At 38.6% G+C, this 11,654-nt stretch overlaps 2 protein-coding genes across 2 annotated transcripts; one reads left to right on the forward strand and one right to left on the reverse strand.

Annotated features, from left to right (window-relative positions):
- The first annotated feature begins 700 nt into the window (after positions 1-700).
- Positions 701-4,922, forward strand: LOC107036534 (protein-glutamate O-methyltransferase). Its single transcript, XM_015254566.2, has 6 exons — positions 701-1,059; positions 1,179-1,284; positions 1,360-1,607; positions 2,511-2,696; positions 2,754-3,162; positions 4,386-4,922. Exons 1-6 carry the CDS (start codon positions 875-877, stop codon positions 4,731-4,733), a joined length of 1,482 nt encoding a protein of 493 aa, XP_015110052.1. The 5' UTR covers positions 701-874; the 3' UTR covers positions 4,734-4,922.
- On the reverse strand, positions 4,919-9,480 carry LOC107036543 (Golgi phosphoprotein 3 homolog sauron). Its single transcript, XM_015254577.2, has 5 exons — positions 9,054-9,480; positions 8,684-8,930; positions 8,423-8,598; positions 6,982-7,272; positions 4,919-6,906 (listed from the first exon to the last, which is right to left on the reverse strand). Exons 1-4 carry the CDS (start codon positions 9,306-9,308, stop codon positions 7,024-7,026), a joined length of 927 nt encoding a protein of 308 aa, XP_015110063.1. The 5' UTR covers positions 9,309-9,480; the 3' UTR covers positions 4,919-6,906; positions 6,982-7,023.
- Positions 9,481-11,654: the final 2,174 nt, after the last annotated feature.

The raw sequence follows: 11,654 nt of genomic DNA on the forward strand, positions 1-11,654 counted from the left end.
AATGCAATAAATCCAATCGTCATAACTTTGATCACATCCATCACGTTTTTTAATACCCTAATGACTTGATGAACAAGCCGAATTAAAAAAAATGGGAAGGATAATGTAGCTAAACATTTGTGAACAGTCCACACGTAATTATGAAATTGGGAGTTCAAGTCCTCAAATTTATCAAGTTCGCTAAATCAACGATTCAATCAATTATTCAAGCATTGATATTTGCGCTCTCACCGACTGATAAAAAACCAATTACAACAAAACACATATTTCTGCTTCTATAAATCAATTTCGGAATTCTTATTGAAAGGTAGAACCGCAGTGTTTATCATAAATTCATCATCAACAGCGGTAACAAATAATTCATACGTCTGCTTGATACAATAAATCGAACGAGCACAGCAGATTAACACCAATGAATCCCTGGAATAAAGTAAAGAGTATCGATAAAAAATACCGCAAAAATGGTGTTTTAAAACGTAACCGTGTGACATTTTGCGTGTTCCACGTAATTTTTCATTCAGAAAGTCAATTTTTCGCCATGAAAAAACGTGAAAGATCCAGTGAAAATGGCAGAATTTCCAGTTCAATCGAAACCAATTTCAATCTCCACGTGGCGCCTGCGCCAATCACGTGGTGCCCAGACCAGCCTTCAGGGCCGTGCCTCCTCATGATTAAACCACGATCACTTTTCCCGAGGAGATAATCTGAATAAAATCTTGAGAATAACAGGAATTCCATCCTATTCACAAAAGGAACGAAAAGAAAACAAAAATGGACAGAAAGAAAGTGTATATAACCTTGAACATTGATCATTCAATTCCGAACATCGGGTTTGCGGCGATAAGGAATTGTACACATCAAGTTTTCAGTATCAATGACCTTTAGCGTCCTCAGTGAATCCGTGGTGACCACCCTGCTTTTCGGGGTCATCATCACTGTGTCCTGCGATACCACCGACGTTAATTCAAAAATGGCAACAACCAATTCATCGGATGATATCAAAGGTCTCCAAGACATTGAGACGCCCGTTGGAGCTCGGCTCTCAGGGAAATATCGCAAGTAATAATCGAGTTATTTTCTCTAGACATTATCAAACTATTTTCCCTAACCTCCACATTGTCTGATCATTCTGGGGACTATTCACTTAAAGAACGTGATTTCTTCTGCGACTTTTTCAGGAGTTTCGCTTATTTTACGATGAAGGATCGAGCTCCAGTGATATTAACTAAAATTATAGATACAATGAGCAGAAATAAGGAATCAATTATCAATAAATATGGAAAGGTGAGATAATCTGTGGGGACTGAGTGTCGATTTCTCTACTGTTTCGGAGGCATGATTATTTGATATTATTCGAAGGAAGCGTCTGAGGAATTGAAACAAGTCATGGGGAATATCAGCCAAGTGAGGAGTGAATTAATGACCAATAAACCACTACAACTGCTGACTTTATCGAATAGCGAAAAGAACGGCGATGCAAGGCTTTGGAATGATTACATTCGTGATAAGGGAATTAATGATTCTTCGCCAGTCACGTGGTTTGAAACTGATTGGCTCCTCTGTGAAACGTATATGTATAGGAGATTGTGGCAGTTTTATGCATTAACGTAAGATTTTTCATGCTGCTATGAAGTTCTGGTGGGAATGGTCCTTGGGAGAAATCTCGTAATTCGTTTCCAGAACTGTAGTCACTATTTTCATGCTCACACAAAGAGGAATTCGTATTAAAATATTCGTATATTGCAATTTTTACCAGATTTCTTCTAGAAATTCCTGATAGGTCAATACGCTCCACGATTACTAGAATTTAGGGAGCACTTTTAGGAACCATCCCCTCTCCGTGCAAGACGCGTGCACGCTCAGGAGAAAATATTTAAATTGGATATCCTTCGTACAAGTCACTAGACGATTTCTATTTTCCATGATCATTTGAGTACGATTCCTGATGTGAACTACAAACGCTAGATTGCTAGGTCTTGTTCCTTTTTGAAATAACAATTTGGAAACTCGGAATGAGTTAACTTATTAACAGGGGCCTGCGAGGCAAAATTGAGACTTCCATTACAATTTTGGTATTCGTAAAAATTGGGTTGAATTTGGACATAAAACACATGAAATACATGCACAAAATATTTCACCAAGTTTTGTGACCGACGTGTTTAATTTTTTTATGAACTGTAACGAGTGCCCATTCGTTTTCACATTCAATTGATGTGCAATTAAGCTCTGGATCATAGAGGCATATATTTCCAATGATTTCTGTAATATCTTGACTCCACTCCCACTCAATTCTAGCCGATTTGTCGAGTATCTTGTACGGAGACTGGACTGAACTTTCCTATCAAAAATGATCTTTCAATTTTTTGGCCGACCATTTCAAGAGATAAAAAATAGGTCTTCCGTGAATCCTCTTGAACTTTAGCTAATCCTCTAGAATAATTTGCGAATTCATCGTCAAGCCAGCGCTCCCATTACTTCCACCTTCGATAATCCTACTGAATAAATTACAGCAAAACATTGTCATCACTGGACTGTTTCGAGGAGCAAAAAGAGTACGCTTTCACTGGCGCATTGAACTCGATATCAGAGCTCGCTAAATACACGTTATATCTCGCTAACAAATCTGAACATCATTCAGAGGATAAGAAAAAGGAGGAATTTCAAGCGCTGATGAAGCTGAATCTCTGGGGAAATAGGTGAGCCCAGTGTTATTTGCATCCCAAAGGACAGTTGTCAATAAAGAGATATTTCAGGTGCGACCTGTCACACAGCGTTGGTGCCGCTATCAACGCTTCCGAGCATTGTGGACCGGCAGACAGCTTATCGACGATCGACCCAAATCTCTTAATCGACGATTCCTCAGCTGTCTGGGATCTCCTTAACAAGAGAGGAACGGACGAAGACATCGTTGTCGACGTTGTATTAGATAATGCCGGATATGAATTTTTCACTGATTTGTGTCTGGCTGTGTTCATGACACACCATAAACTAGCAAAAAAAATTCGATTCTATGTGAAGAAGCATCCCTGGTACATAAGTGATGTAACTGGGAAGGACTTCAAGTGGACGATAGAGTCCATGAAGAATTCTTCGGATTCCAGTGTTCAAGAGTTCGGGGATATTTGTGAGAATTATTTAAAGCGTGGAGCCTGGAGTATTGAGGTAAATGCTCTGAATTATCTCGTACACAAAACTAATTTCTTCAGCCGATCATCTCTTGAGGACAAACATTCTGTTGAATTCACAGTTGGAGCACTTCACGATAAAATGAGAATTTGTAGCTTCAATAAATCGTTTTTATCGCGTCAAAAAATGAGAAAATAACAAAAAATACGAGAAGTTCCGATTTGGCTAATCATAGATTAGAGATTTTCATGTTTAGCCCCTCACGGACGGGATTCCCCCCAGGCAGCGACCCTAGTCTAAATAGACAGCTCTCTTCGAAATTGAATATTTTCGAAACTATGGATAGTAATTTAATCGAACAAGCAATATTGGCAAGAGGAATACTGTAGGTTCAATTACACATCAGTTTTACCATTATCTGTTCCTCAAAAGCGATCAGATTTGAATGATTGAAGCGCACCGTACGTGGGGGTTAATGAATACAGAATTCATACAGAGGAAAACCTCAGTATAAATTCCAGATATTTCTAAAATGTAACCTTCGCTTGCTCTCACTCGCAATGAGTTCGTAGGGAAGTAATGACCTGACCTGTTTTCCTTCTTTCGAACTTACCGTGTCTAAATTTCCGTAATATTATCTCATTTCGAGAAAAATAGTATATTGTATTACTACTACGTTCTACTTTTTCGCACGCACGTGTGAGACATCCTATTCTTTGTAGGGTAAACTGTTTTTCTTGTGTATAACTTTCTTGTGTATTACTAGTGCGTTCTACTTTTTCGCACGCACGTGTGAGACATCCTATTCTTTGTGGGATAAACTGTTTTTTTGTATACAATTGCGTATGGTTCAAGAGCGTAAAATAAATTTCGAGTACGCTCGTGAACTTTACGCACACTAAATCGTTTCGAAAAGTGCCCTTTTCAGACAGGTATCACTAAATAGTATATTTCGATACGAGTGAGACGGAATTTTCAGGAGTGTGAAGTTGGCGGCCCGAGGCGAAGTCGAGGGCTGCCAATCACAAGAGCTGAAGATTCCCGTCTTACATCTGTCGAAGAACATTTTTTAACAGTGATGTTACGTTCAGTGAGTGGCCAAACTGTGCCTTTTTCGTTTACAAGTAAACAAACAGACTTTTCGGTTACTTTACTCATGCAAAGGAGTGCGTTACTACTCAAATGTCTTCCTTCCGGAACCATTTGCGAAACTATCCACCGATACGTGTTACATTCACCTTCTGTATTCACCCTTTCAGGATGAACCATTCTGGACATCACCATACGATTTCTCCCAAATGAAGAGCGAAGCACCAGATTTGTATTCAAAACTATCTGAATCCAAATTAGTCATCTTCAAAGGAGATTTGAATTATAGAAAACTCGTCGGAGACATCAACTGGGAGTCTACAACAGACCTAGTGACAGCACTCCGGGGATTCAGGCCCAGTAATTTAGTCACTTTGAGGACGCTCAAAGCTGATGTGTGTGTGGGGTTGCCACCTGGGAAAGCCGTTGAATTGCGTAACAAACATGGCAATAATGACTGGTTGGTGTCTGGTCAGTATGGTGTAATTCACGCAACAATCGATGCTCAGGTGAATTAAATTCCAACGGGACCGAAGAATTAAGCTCAATGTCTTTTGAATATCTGTTCAGTCCTTTATTATTTAAACGTGCAATATAATGCATCCAAAAACTTCCTGATGGAGAACAAAACTCTCAAATTTGTGTATAATTTGTATAAATAAAGGATAAGCTGCAAACATTGTGGGTTCATTCAATGACTAGACTGATTTAATTGTATTTATTTAATTTCCCTTAATTGTAATACAATTTCTAATGATGATCGATATTAAGTAACTATTGAATGTAAATACATGGTAATATCTTCTCTCTATAACTGTACAGTCAACTATATTTTTTATAATTTAAAAATAATCAGGAAACAGTTGTTCCTCTTTCTGTAATTAATTCTCAAATAATCATGATCCCAAACGAGAAAAAAAACTAATTGACATTAAAACCGAAAAGAACAGTAAAATATAAAATATTCTAACCCTCAATGATTAAATTCTTGAATTCAATTATTCCGTTTACTCGCGGTACAGTGAATTCAAAATCATTTACGTCACATGCCTTTATACAACAGAACTCATAAACATCACGAAACTTCGTTCGATCCTTAGCGAAGGATTTCAGATTTTCGTTACCCACATTAGCGCGAGTCATACTCACAACTCCGTCTATGATTATTATATCTTCAAATTGGTATTTTTATTGAATTGCACCATGTGTGCAATTACGTGAGTGTCACCATTAATGAATGCAATATTTCGAAATAAAAACCAAGTGAGAGGCTGAATAGTGCATAGATGCTCCATGCATTGCATATAATATTCTCCCCCCCATTAATTTACTGGAATGGTAATAAATCAGAAATATAATGAAAAGGAAACATGCATCATTAACAATGACACTCACGTACGTCCCGTAAATTCTGAATCGAAAGAGAAAATGTTTGTTCTCAAATGTTATCAGTACGTCCAACCTACAATACTTGGTCTTCCAAAACTCCCGTGTTATCTCTCGTGGAATGAAGGACAGTGACACTCTAAGTTGAAATTTCCGATTCGTTTTCTAGCTCCGGGGCTTAGTTAATGAGTTATAAATGAAGCTGACAAATTGTAGCGGTGCTGAACTTGATTCATTACGGCGTAGCCACTGGGGGGTCATTTTCTTACAAATTCAGCAGCACTTCGGTTGGAGTCAACTTTATGATCTAAATTATTTGCATAACAGTGCAAATTCAATAGTACTGAAGAAGTGGCGGAAATGGGGAGGGGAGAGGGGTTCGGTTCTGACCTTCAGGGAAATCGGATTGAGTCAAAGGTTCTGGTATCCACATCAGAGGAACCCTCCCCTCTCCTCGTTTGTTTTCGTTCCTGTCCCCCAGTTGCTACCCCAATGCAAATCTGGCCTCTGCCGTCATTTTTCAAGTTCACTAATTAGAGACCCGATAACTGACGCCCGGGACAAAAGTCGAAGGGGAACATTCGCCTCAGAATTCCACCGTCTTTCATTCCGAGAGAGATTTGGGAATTGAGGAGTTTTGGGACACCCAGTACATAAAAACTCATTTGGTGTAATGACATGCTCACGAAGCGTCGATAACACATAAAATGTTAATACGTGACAAATTGTAGGATTACAATCATTCCGTTAACATACCCCCTCCAGTATTGTTGTTTTGCCACAACAACAGTACTGATGAGAATGTCAAAGTGGCAGTATATTTCAATCATTCCGAATTTTCATTCGCCACTAGGCGAGAGATTTATACGATATTGGTGCCTTTCGATGAAATAGAAATGGAAACAAAAAAGAAATATGTCGAAGTGAAAAAATTCTACAAATTATGAAACTCTGAGAATGTGTTCATAGCTCTTCTCGTATATTTTAATTATTGCAAAAATCTTTATTTTCCTCTGATCATTCCGTCCGCAGCATTGACGCATCAAAGAAAGAGTCAACTGCTTCACTACCACCCAGAGAATTTGATTTAAACTCAAATCTCTTCTCCTCGCTTCTCTCCATGCTCACAAAAATCGCAGAGCCCCAGAGGAATGATCAATATTCTACCGTAATTCATGTTTTCACGATTGTAATGGCACATTTTAATCTTTCGAAATGATTCCGTTACGATCTGTTACATCAGAACATCAACGACTTGGTCTGGGATATGATATTAATGGACGATTGTACACGTAAACTGACACACTGGAAACAAAAAGAGCAGTTGTATAAACAGATGAAAGAATTTTCCTCTCCCCTTCACTCGACCTTAATAGTTACCTCACTGTCACACTTGTGAATACTCTTTATGTCTTCCCATTGCTACTTATTGAATGCAGCAAAGACAGCCCATAATACGGGATTCGCATTTGGCTTGGCAGCTTCAGCTTCAAAGTCAAGATCCAACAGTGTCCTTACTCGACGCATTGCCACTTCGTAATCATCGTCTGACAGTGGTGCGAATGCATTCTCTAATACATCAGCAGCGTATGCTAATATAACAAGTGCTAGTGTTCTTCTGTCCATTCGACCGGCATCGTTAACCCAACGACAAAGAACAGCCTCTTGTATCTAAAATGTTTTTACGGTGATGTTTAGCGTTATTGGAGTTATTATAGTTATTTCGCTGGGCTCTTATCGTTTGGTTTTACGGGAGTTTAAAAAAATTATGAACAAAGTACGAGATAAATCATCTTGTTGAAGGAGTTGAATGAATTTTTATGTTTACGCAGGGCTGTATTACCTTAGATCTTTACAAGCGATAAAATATAATGAAAGAAGGATGCTAAATGCCATTTATTAATGACTTCTGTATGAGACATTCCATTCATTCTCGAATGGCCTTTGCCGGAAAATTGAATGTGGAAAAGAAAAAATCGAAAAATGCGTCATTAACTGCTCTTGCGATACTGCAGTATTTCTATGCGGAAAGTACAGAAGGAATCAATTCTTATTTATTCAAATCCGCTTATTTGTTCGCAAGACAGATTTCTGAACATCTAAGCTACCGTCATGAGTGGTAGATAAACGAGTGTTGCTAAGACGATAAAAATTCACAGAAATTCTTTAAAGTTTATAAGATTAACAAAATTGAGGTGCCTGAGTAGGTATGAAATGTTCCATATGAGACCCGACCAAGAATTTAAACAATTTTATGTGGATAAGAATTCAAATGAACATAAATGGCCCGAATATACGAATAGAATGGTGCGACCTCCCCATACACAATTGAAATCCCAATATTAGGTCAGTGGTATCATTTTTCGAGAGCACTCAAATTAATTCAAGTGACCTCATCCACAGTCTCACTGCATCCGACCCTAGCAGCAGCTAGTAACGCAAATGCACTCAGTAAACTACAGTTTCGAATGACGATAAGTTTACATATTCACAACGTTGCGAACACTGCGAGCCGTAAAGTATTATTTACTTGTTGATGTGCTCTGCAAAACAGGAGGAAATATTTTACATTGTTATCAACAGGAACTCAACTATTCAAATATGGAGCACGAGAATGCCTCGAATTAGATTGATAAGATAGTGAGATACGGCTTCCTCTGATTACAAGACAATCACTACGCCCACGTTTTTTGCTCTACCAAAAATAGGGATGAAACAAAGCGAATTGTGGAGTTGAGGGATGTACCCAGAAAAATGGTTTATTTGATTCAACTAAAATGTTAAATACAATCAAATAAACCATCTTCCTGCCTGTAGATACCTTTTTAACGAGACGCGTCTTCGCCAAATTATCTGTCAGCGGATGTGTGGTCATATCAAACAGCAGGAAGTTCTGTTTTTCAGTCGTGAGAACTCCCTTCTCAACTAAATTCTTAGCTAATCTCTCCCTAACGTTTTTCAACTGGTACCGTAGCTTCAGTGGATTCCATGTTTCCCCTGTAACCCAATGAATCCCGAAAAAAATCACTAAAGAACTTGAGTTGAAACTGAGTAATATCAAGTTGTTGATCAATGTACAGACCACTGAGATACTCGATCCAACTCTGAACAGGTTCTGGTGGATCATATTCCTTCAGGTGTTTGAGTGCTTCATCGAGAAGAACATCGCCAGTTGGTGCATCACTCTTGACCAATAATTTACGTGAAAGGAGACCCCTCTTACGCATACCAGCCTTTTCCAGCTCAACTCGTCCTCTCAAGCCGAGTTCAGCTAGGATACAGCCCCTGAGGCCCGAGCTTATGCAGTCATTCCAAAAGGATGTGTAGCCCTTGTTTAAAAAAATCAATGCACCCCAATCTTTCATTTCCCAGATGAAAAGGTACGACGATTTAAATATCCCGATGAAATCAGAGAGAATCATCATCGCGAATATGTGTCAATAGCCACTCACCTCTTTATCTTTGAGTCCAAGCAGAAGTACCTCCTCCATGAGTGTCAGTCGTGTCTCTTTGTCTGAATCTTCATCGACGGTTGGATTTGAATTGAGGTCCTTCAGCGAATTACTGTCATTGTCACCACCGTATCCCGATGATTGATCATTGTAGCCACCACTTTGATCAGGTGTTCCACCTTCCTGTCCCAATCCATTACCACTATTGCTGTTAACAACTCTACGCCTCTGTACCAATCCGTCACTTCGATTCATCCTTTCTCTTTCAATAACTTAATTTATTAACTCACGGCAGTCAACGAAAAAGGATAGATTACAAATTATTGAACTCTTTTGGGACTCGTACTGGCGTTAATTGGGGACATGTAATGTGGAATAAACACGGGACTGTTGACGTTTACCCCAATACGACATATCTCTTTTCAAGATGGCCACACCGTGCACTGCACCGCGCAGGCGCCTTTCTCACTTCCGTAGTCTTTCTCGTACTAGATTTTCGTATCCCGTGAAGTTAGCGGGGTTCCGGGGTGCGATGGTAGATGGCGGCAGCTGGGGGTTTGGCTTGTGCTTTGTGGATGATCATTTATCGACTCGACTCCTTTTGGAGAGTTTATCGCTTCGCTTCCGATATTCGAATCGTGTTGTGGTTTATTTCAGTGGAAGTCTCGAGAGCTTCAGAGTTATGGAATCGTAGAGGGATTTGGGCTATTTGAGCTATTTGTGAATGCGGCAATTATTGGGTGGAACGAGGGCGGTTGGGAGGACGTTTCAACTGCTTGAAAGTGCAATCATTATTGAGGTTTCCAATATTTTTATGTGGAAGTTATTGTGTTTGGGAGAAGGAGGAAATTCAATTTTGCGGTTTTTTCCTGGGGAGTTGGGAATATTCTCTGTTATTAGTTGTAATGGAATATTAAATTTTGAGAGGAGAGAGTACCATGTATTAATTTAGGAAGAAGCGTATTCTCAAATCGGAAATGCTTGTACGAAAAAATTTAGTAGAAAAATCTAACGTAGTGATGCCGCGTGACGAGACGAGAAAATTCCATTTTTGACGAGATTGTTCTCTGGTCTTATCTCGTGTCGTCTCGACTCATCTTATCTCGTCTCATTTCTCCCATCTTTCGCGGAATCACTACTGTAACTTAATCGCTAATACGGAATGCTACTGAATTAATATCACAATTCTATTGTCCATTTTATTAAAAATTCATTTATAAAAATAAAAACTTTCCGTAAAGACTATTTGATAGAACAAAGACAAGATATTTTTTCAAAGAAATCCAGTTGAATTCCCTTATGTTCGATTCATGAGTGAACCGATCTCCACCAAGCACTTGTGTCAGAGTATACATGAAGTTAAATGATGTTCAATAATTTTTTTTACATGCGCCAGATGCCTACCCCTGCGTTTCTACCGGTGAATTACTTTAACTCTAGTCTGGTCCACGGTGAAATAGACTCAGTGTTTGTATTATTGAAGGGAGAATGTAATCATTCTTTGAATCAATTTACTATTTTCTTGGCATCAAAAAAGGCTTTCTTCAGTTTACATATTCACCGGGCTTTCATGTCTACCGGAGTAGTCTTAGTTACAGATATAATGATTAATAGTTGTACACTGAGAGAAATTCTTCAGAAAAATTTCTAGCATGGGAAAAAGAGCACGGCTATGAAAATTTCTAGTGCTGTTGAGTTGAGTTTCTGGGAATTCCTAGAAAAATTCGCGACACAATAAAAGTTCTAGTACCACCACTATGATTTTTCTAATGAATTTTCCACCGCCTATTCATATCGTTATAAATTTAGAATTCTCCATCAGAGAATATTATTTTTTTCTGTAAAAGTCCAGATTGCGAACGCTTTTTTTTATCGAGAATGATCGAATTCTTTGAAGGACTGTTCTAAACAACTTTTTCATAACTAGATACAGTTCTGTAAGTTATTCTCTTCCAGGTCTGATCATGAAAATTGTATTTGCAGAAAGTAGTGCTTGGAGAAAAATATAAATAATATCTTCCGGCTATTTTGCATAGGCTCGAACCCTGAACTTGAGGAATCATCACAATTTCAATATCGAAAACATTCTGCACGCGCTGTGGCGCGAATCGCGGTCAGTCCCAGTCCATTTTCCCGGGAATAATCGACAGTTAACACGAACGGAACGGGAAATTCATGTTTATCATGCGGAGCATAATGCGGAGAGATTTTATTAGAATTCTGGGATATTTTATCACTCAATGAAAAACATTCCTCTGTGGTATTCCGGGCACTCCGAGAATTCTATCAAAGTTGAAAAGTTTTCCGTTTGCTTCTGCGGAATATTTGAAAATCTCATTATAGCTCCGGAAAAAACTTGGAATTGAGTGTTAAATATTTATGAAAGCATTACATTCTCTTGAAAAAACTCCCAATTGAGCCGAATGTCGTCTCAAGTAGTCCCCATAATTTTTCAATTAATGTTCATGACCAATTTACAATTTTTAAACTCATGCGATTTTCATGAATAATTATGAATCATCAACAACGACGAACATTCACAATCTCTACTCTCAATTCGTTGAAATCGAGTACTCCCCCGTATCTAAACTCTCAAGGACA

Source organism: Diachasma alloeum, unplaced genomic scaffold (assembly GCF_001412515.2).
Source record: "Diachasma alloeum isolate Michigan unplaced genomic scaffold, Dall2.0 Dall_scaffold_00176, whole genome shotgun sequence".
Classification (NCBI taxonomy): domain Eukaryota; kingdom Metazoa; phylum Arthropoda; class Insecta; order Hymenoptera; family Braconidae; genus Diachasma; species Diachasma alloeum.

Bases quoted from the DNA above. Each gene is read 5' to 3' on its own strand.
- LOC107036543 (XM_015254577.2), bottom strand. From the start codon at position 9,308: ATGAATCGAAGTGACGGATTGGTACAGAGGCGTAGAGTTGTTAACAGC. The intron at 8,599-8,683 runs GTCTGTACATTG...ATTGGGTTACAG, and splicing joins TTGGATCGAGTATCTCAGTG to GGGAAACATGGAATCCACTG. The intron at 7,273-8,422 runs GTATCTACAGGC...AAAACATTTTAG, and splicing joins AGACGCGTCTCGTTAAAAAG to ATACAAGAGGCTGTTCTTTG.
- LOC107036534 (XM_015254566.2), top strand. From the start codon at position 875: ATGACCTTTAGCGTCCTCAGTGAATCCGTGGTGACCACCCTGCTTTTC. The intron at 1,060-1,178 runs GTAATAATCGAG...CGACTTTTTCAG, and splicing joins CTCTCAGGGAAATATCGCAA to GAGTTTCGCTTATTTTACGA. The intron at 2,697-2,753 runs GTGAGCCCAGTG...GAGATATTTCAG, and splicing joins CTGAATCTCTGGGGAAATAG to GTGCGACCTGTCACACAGCG.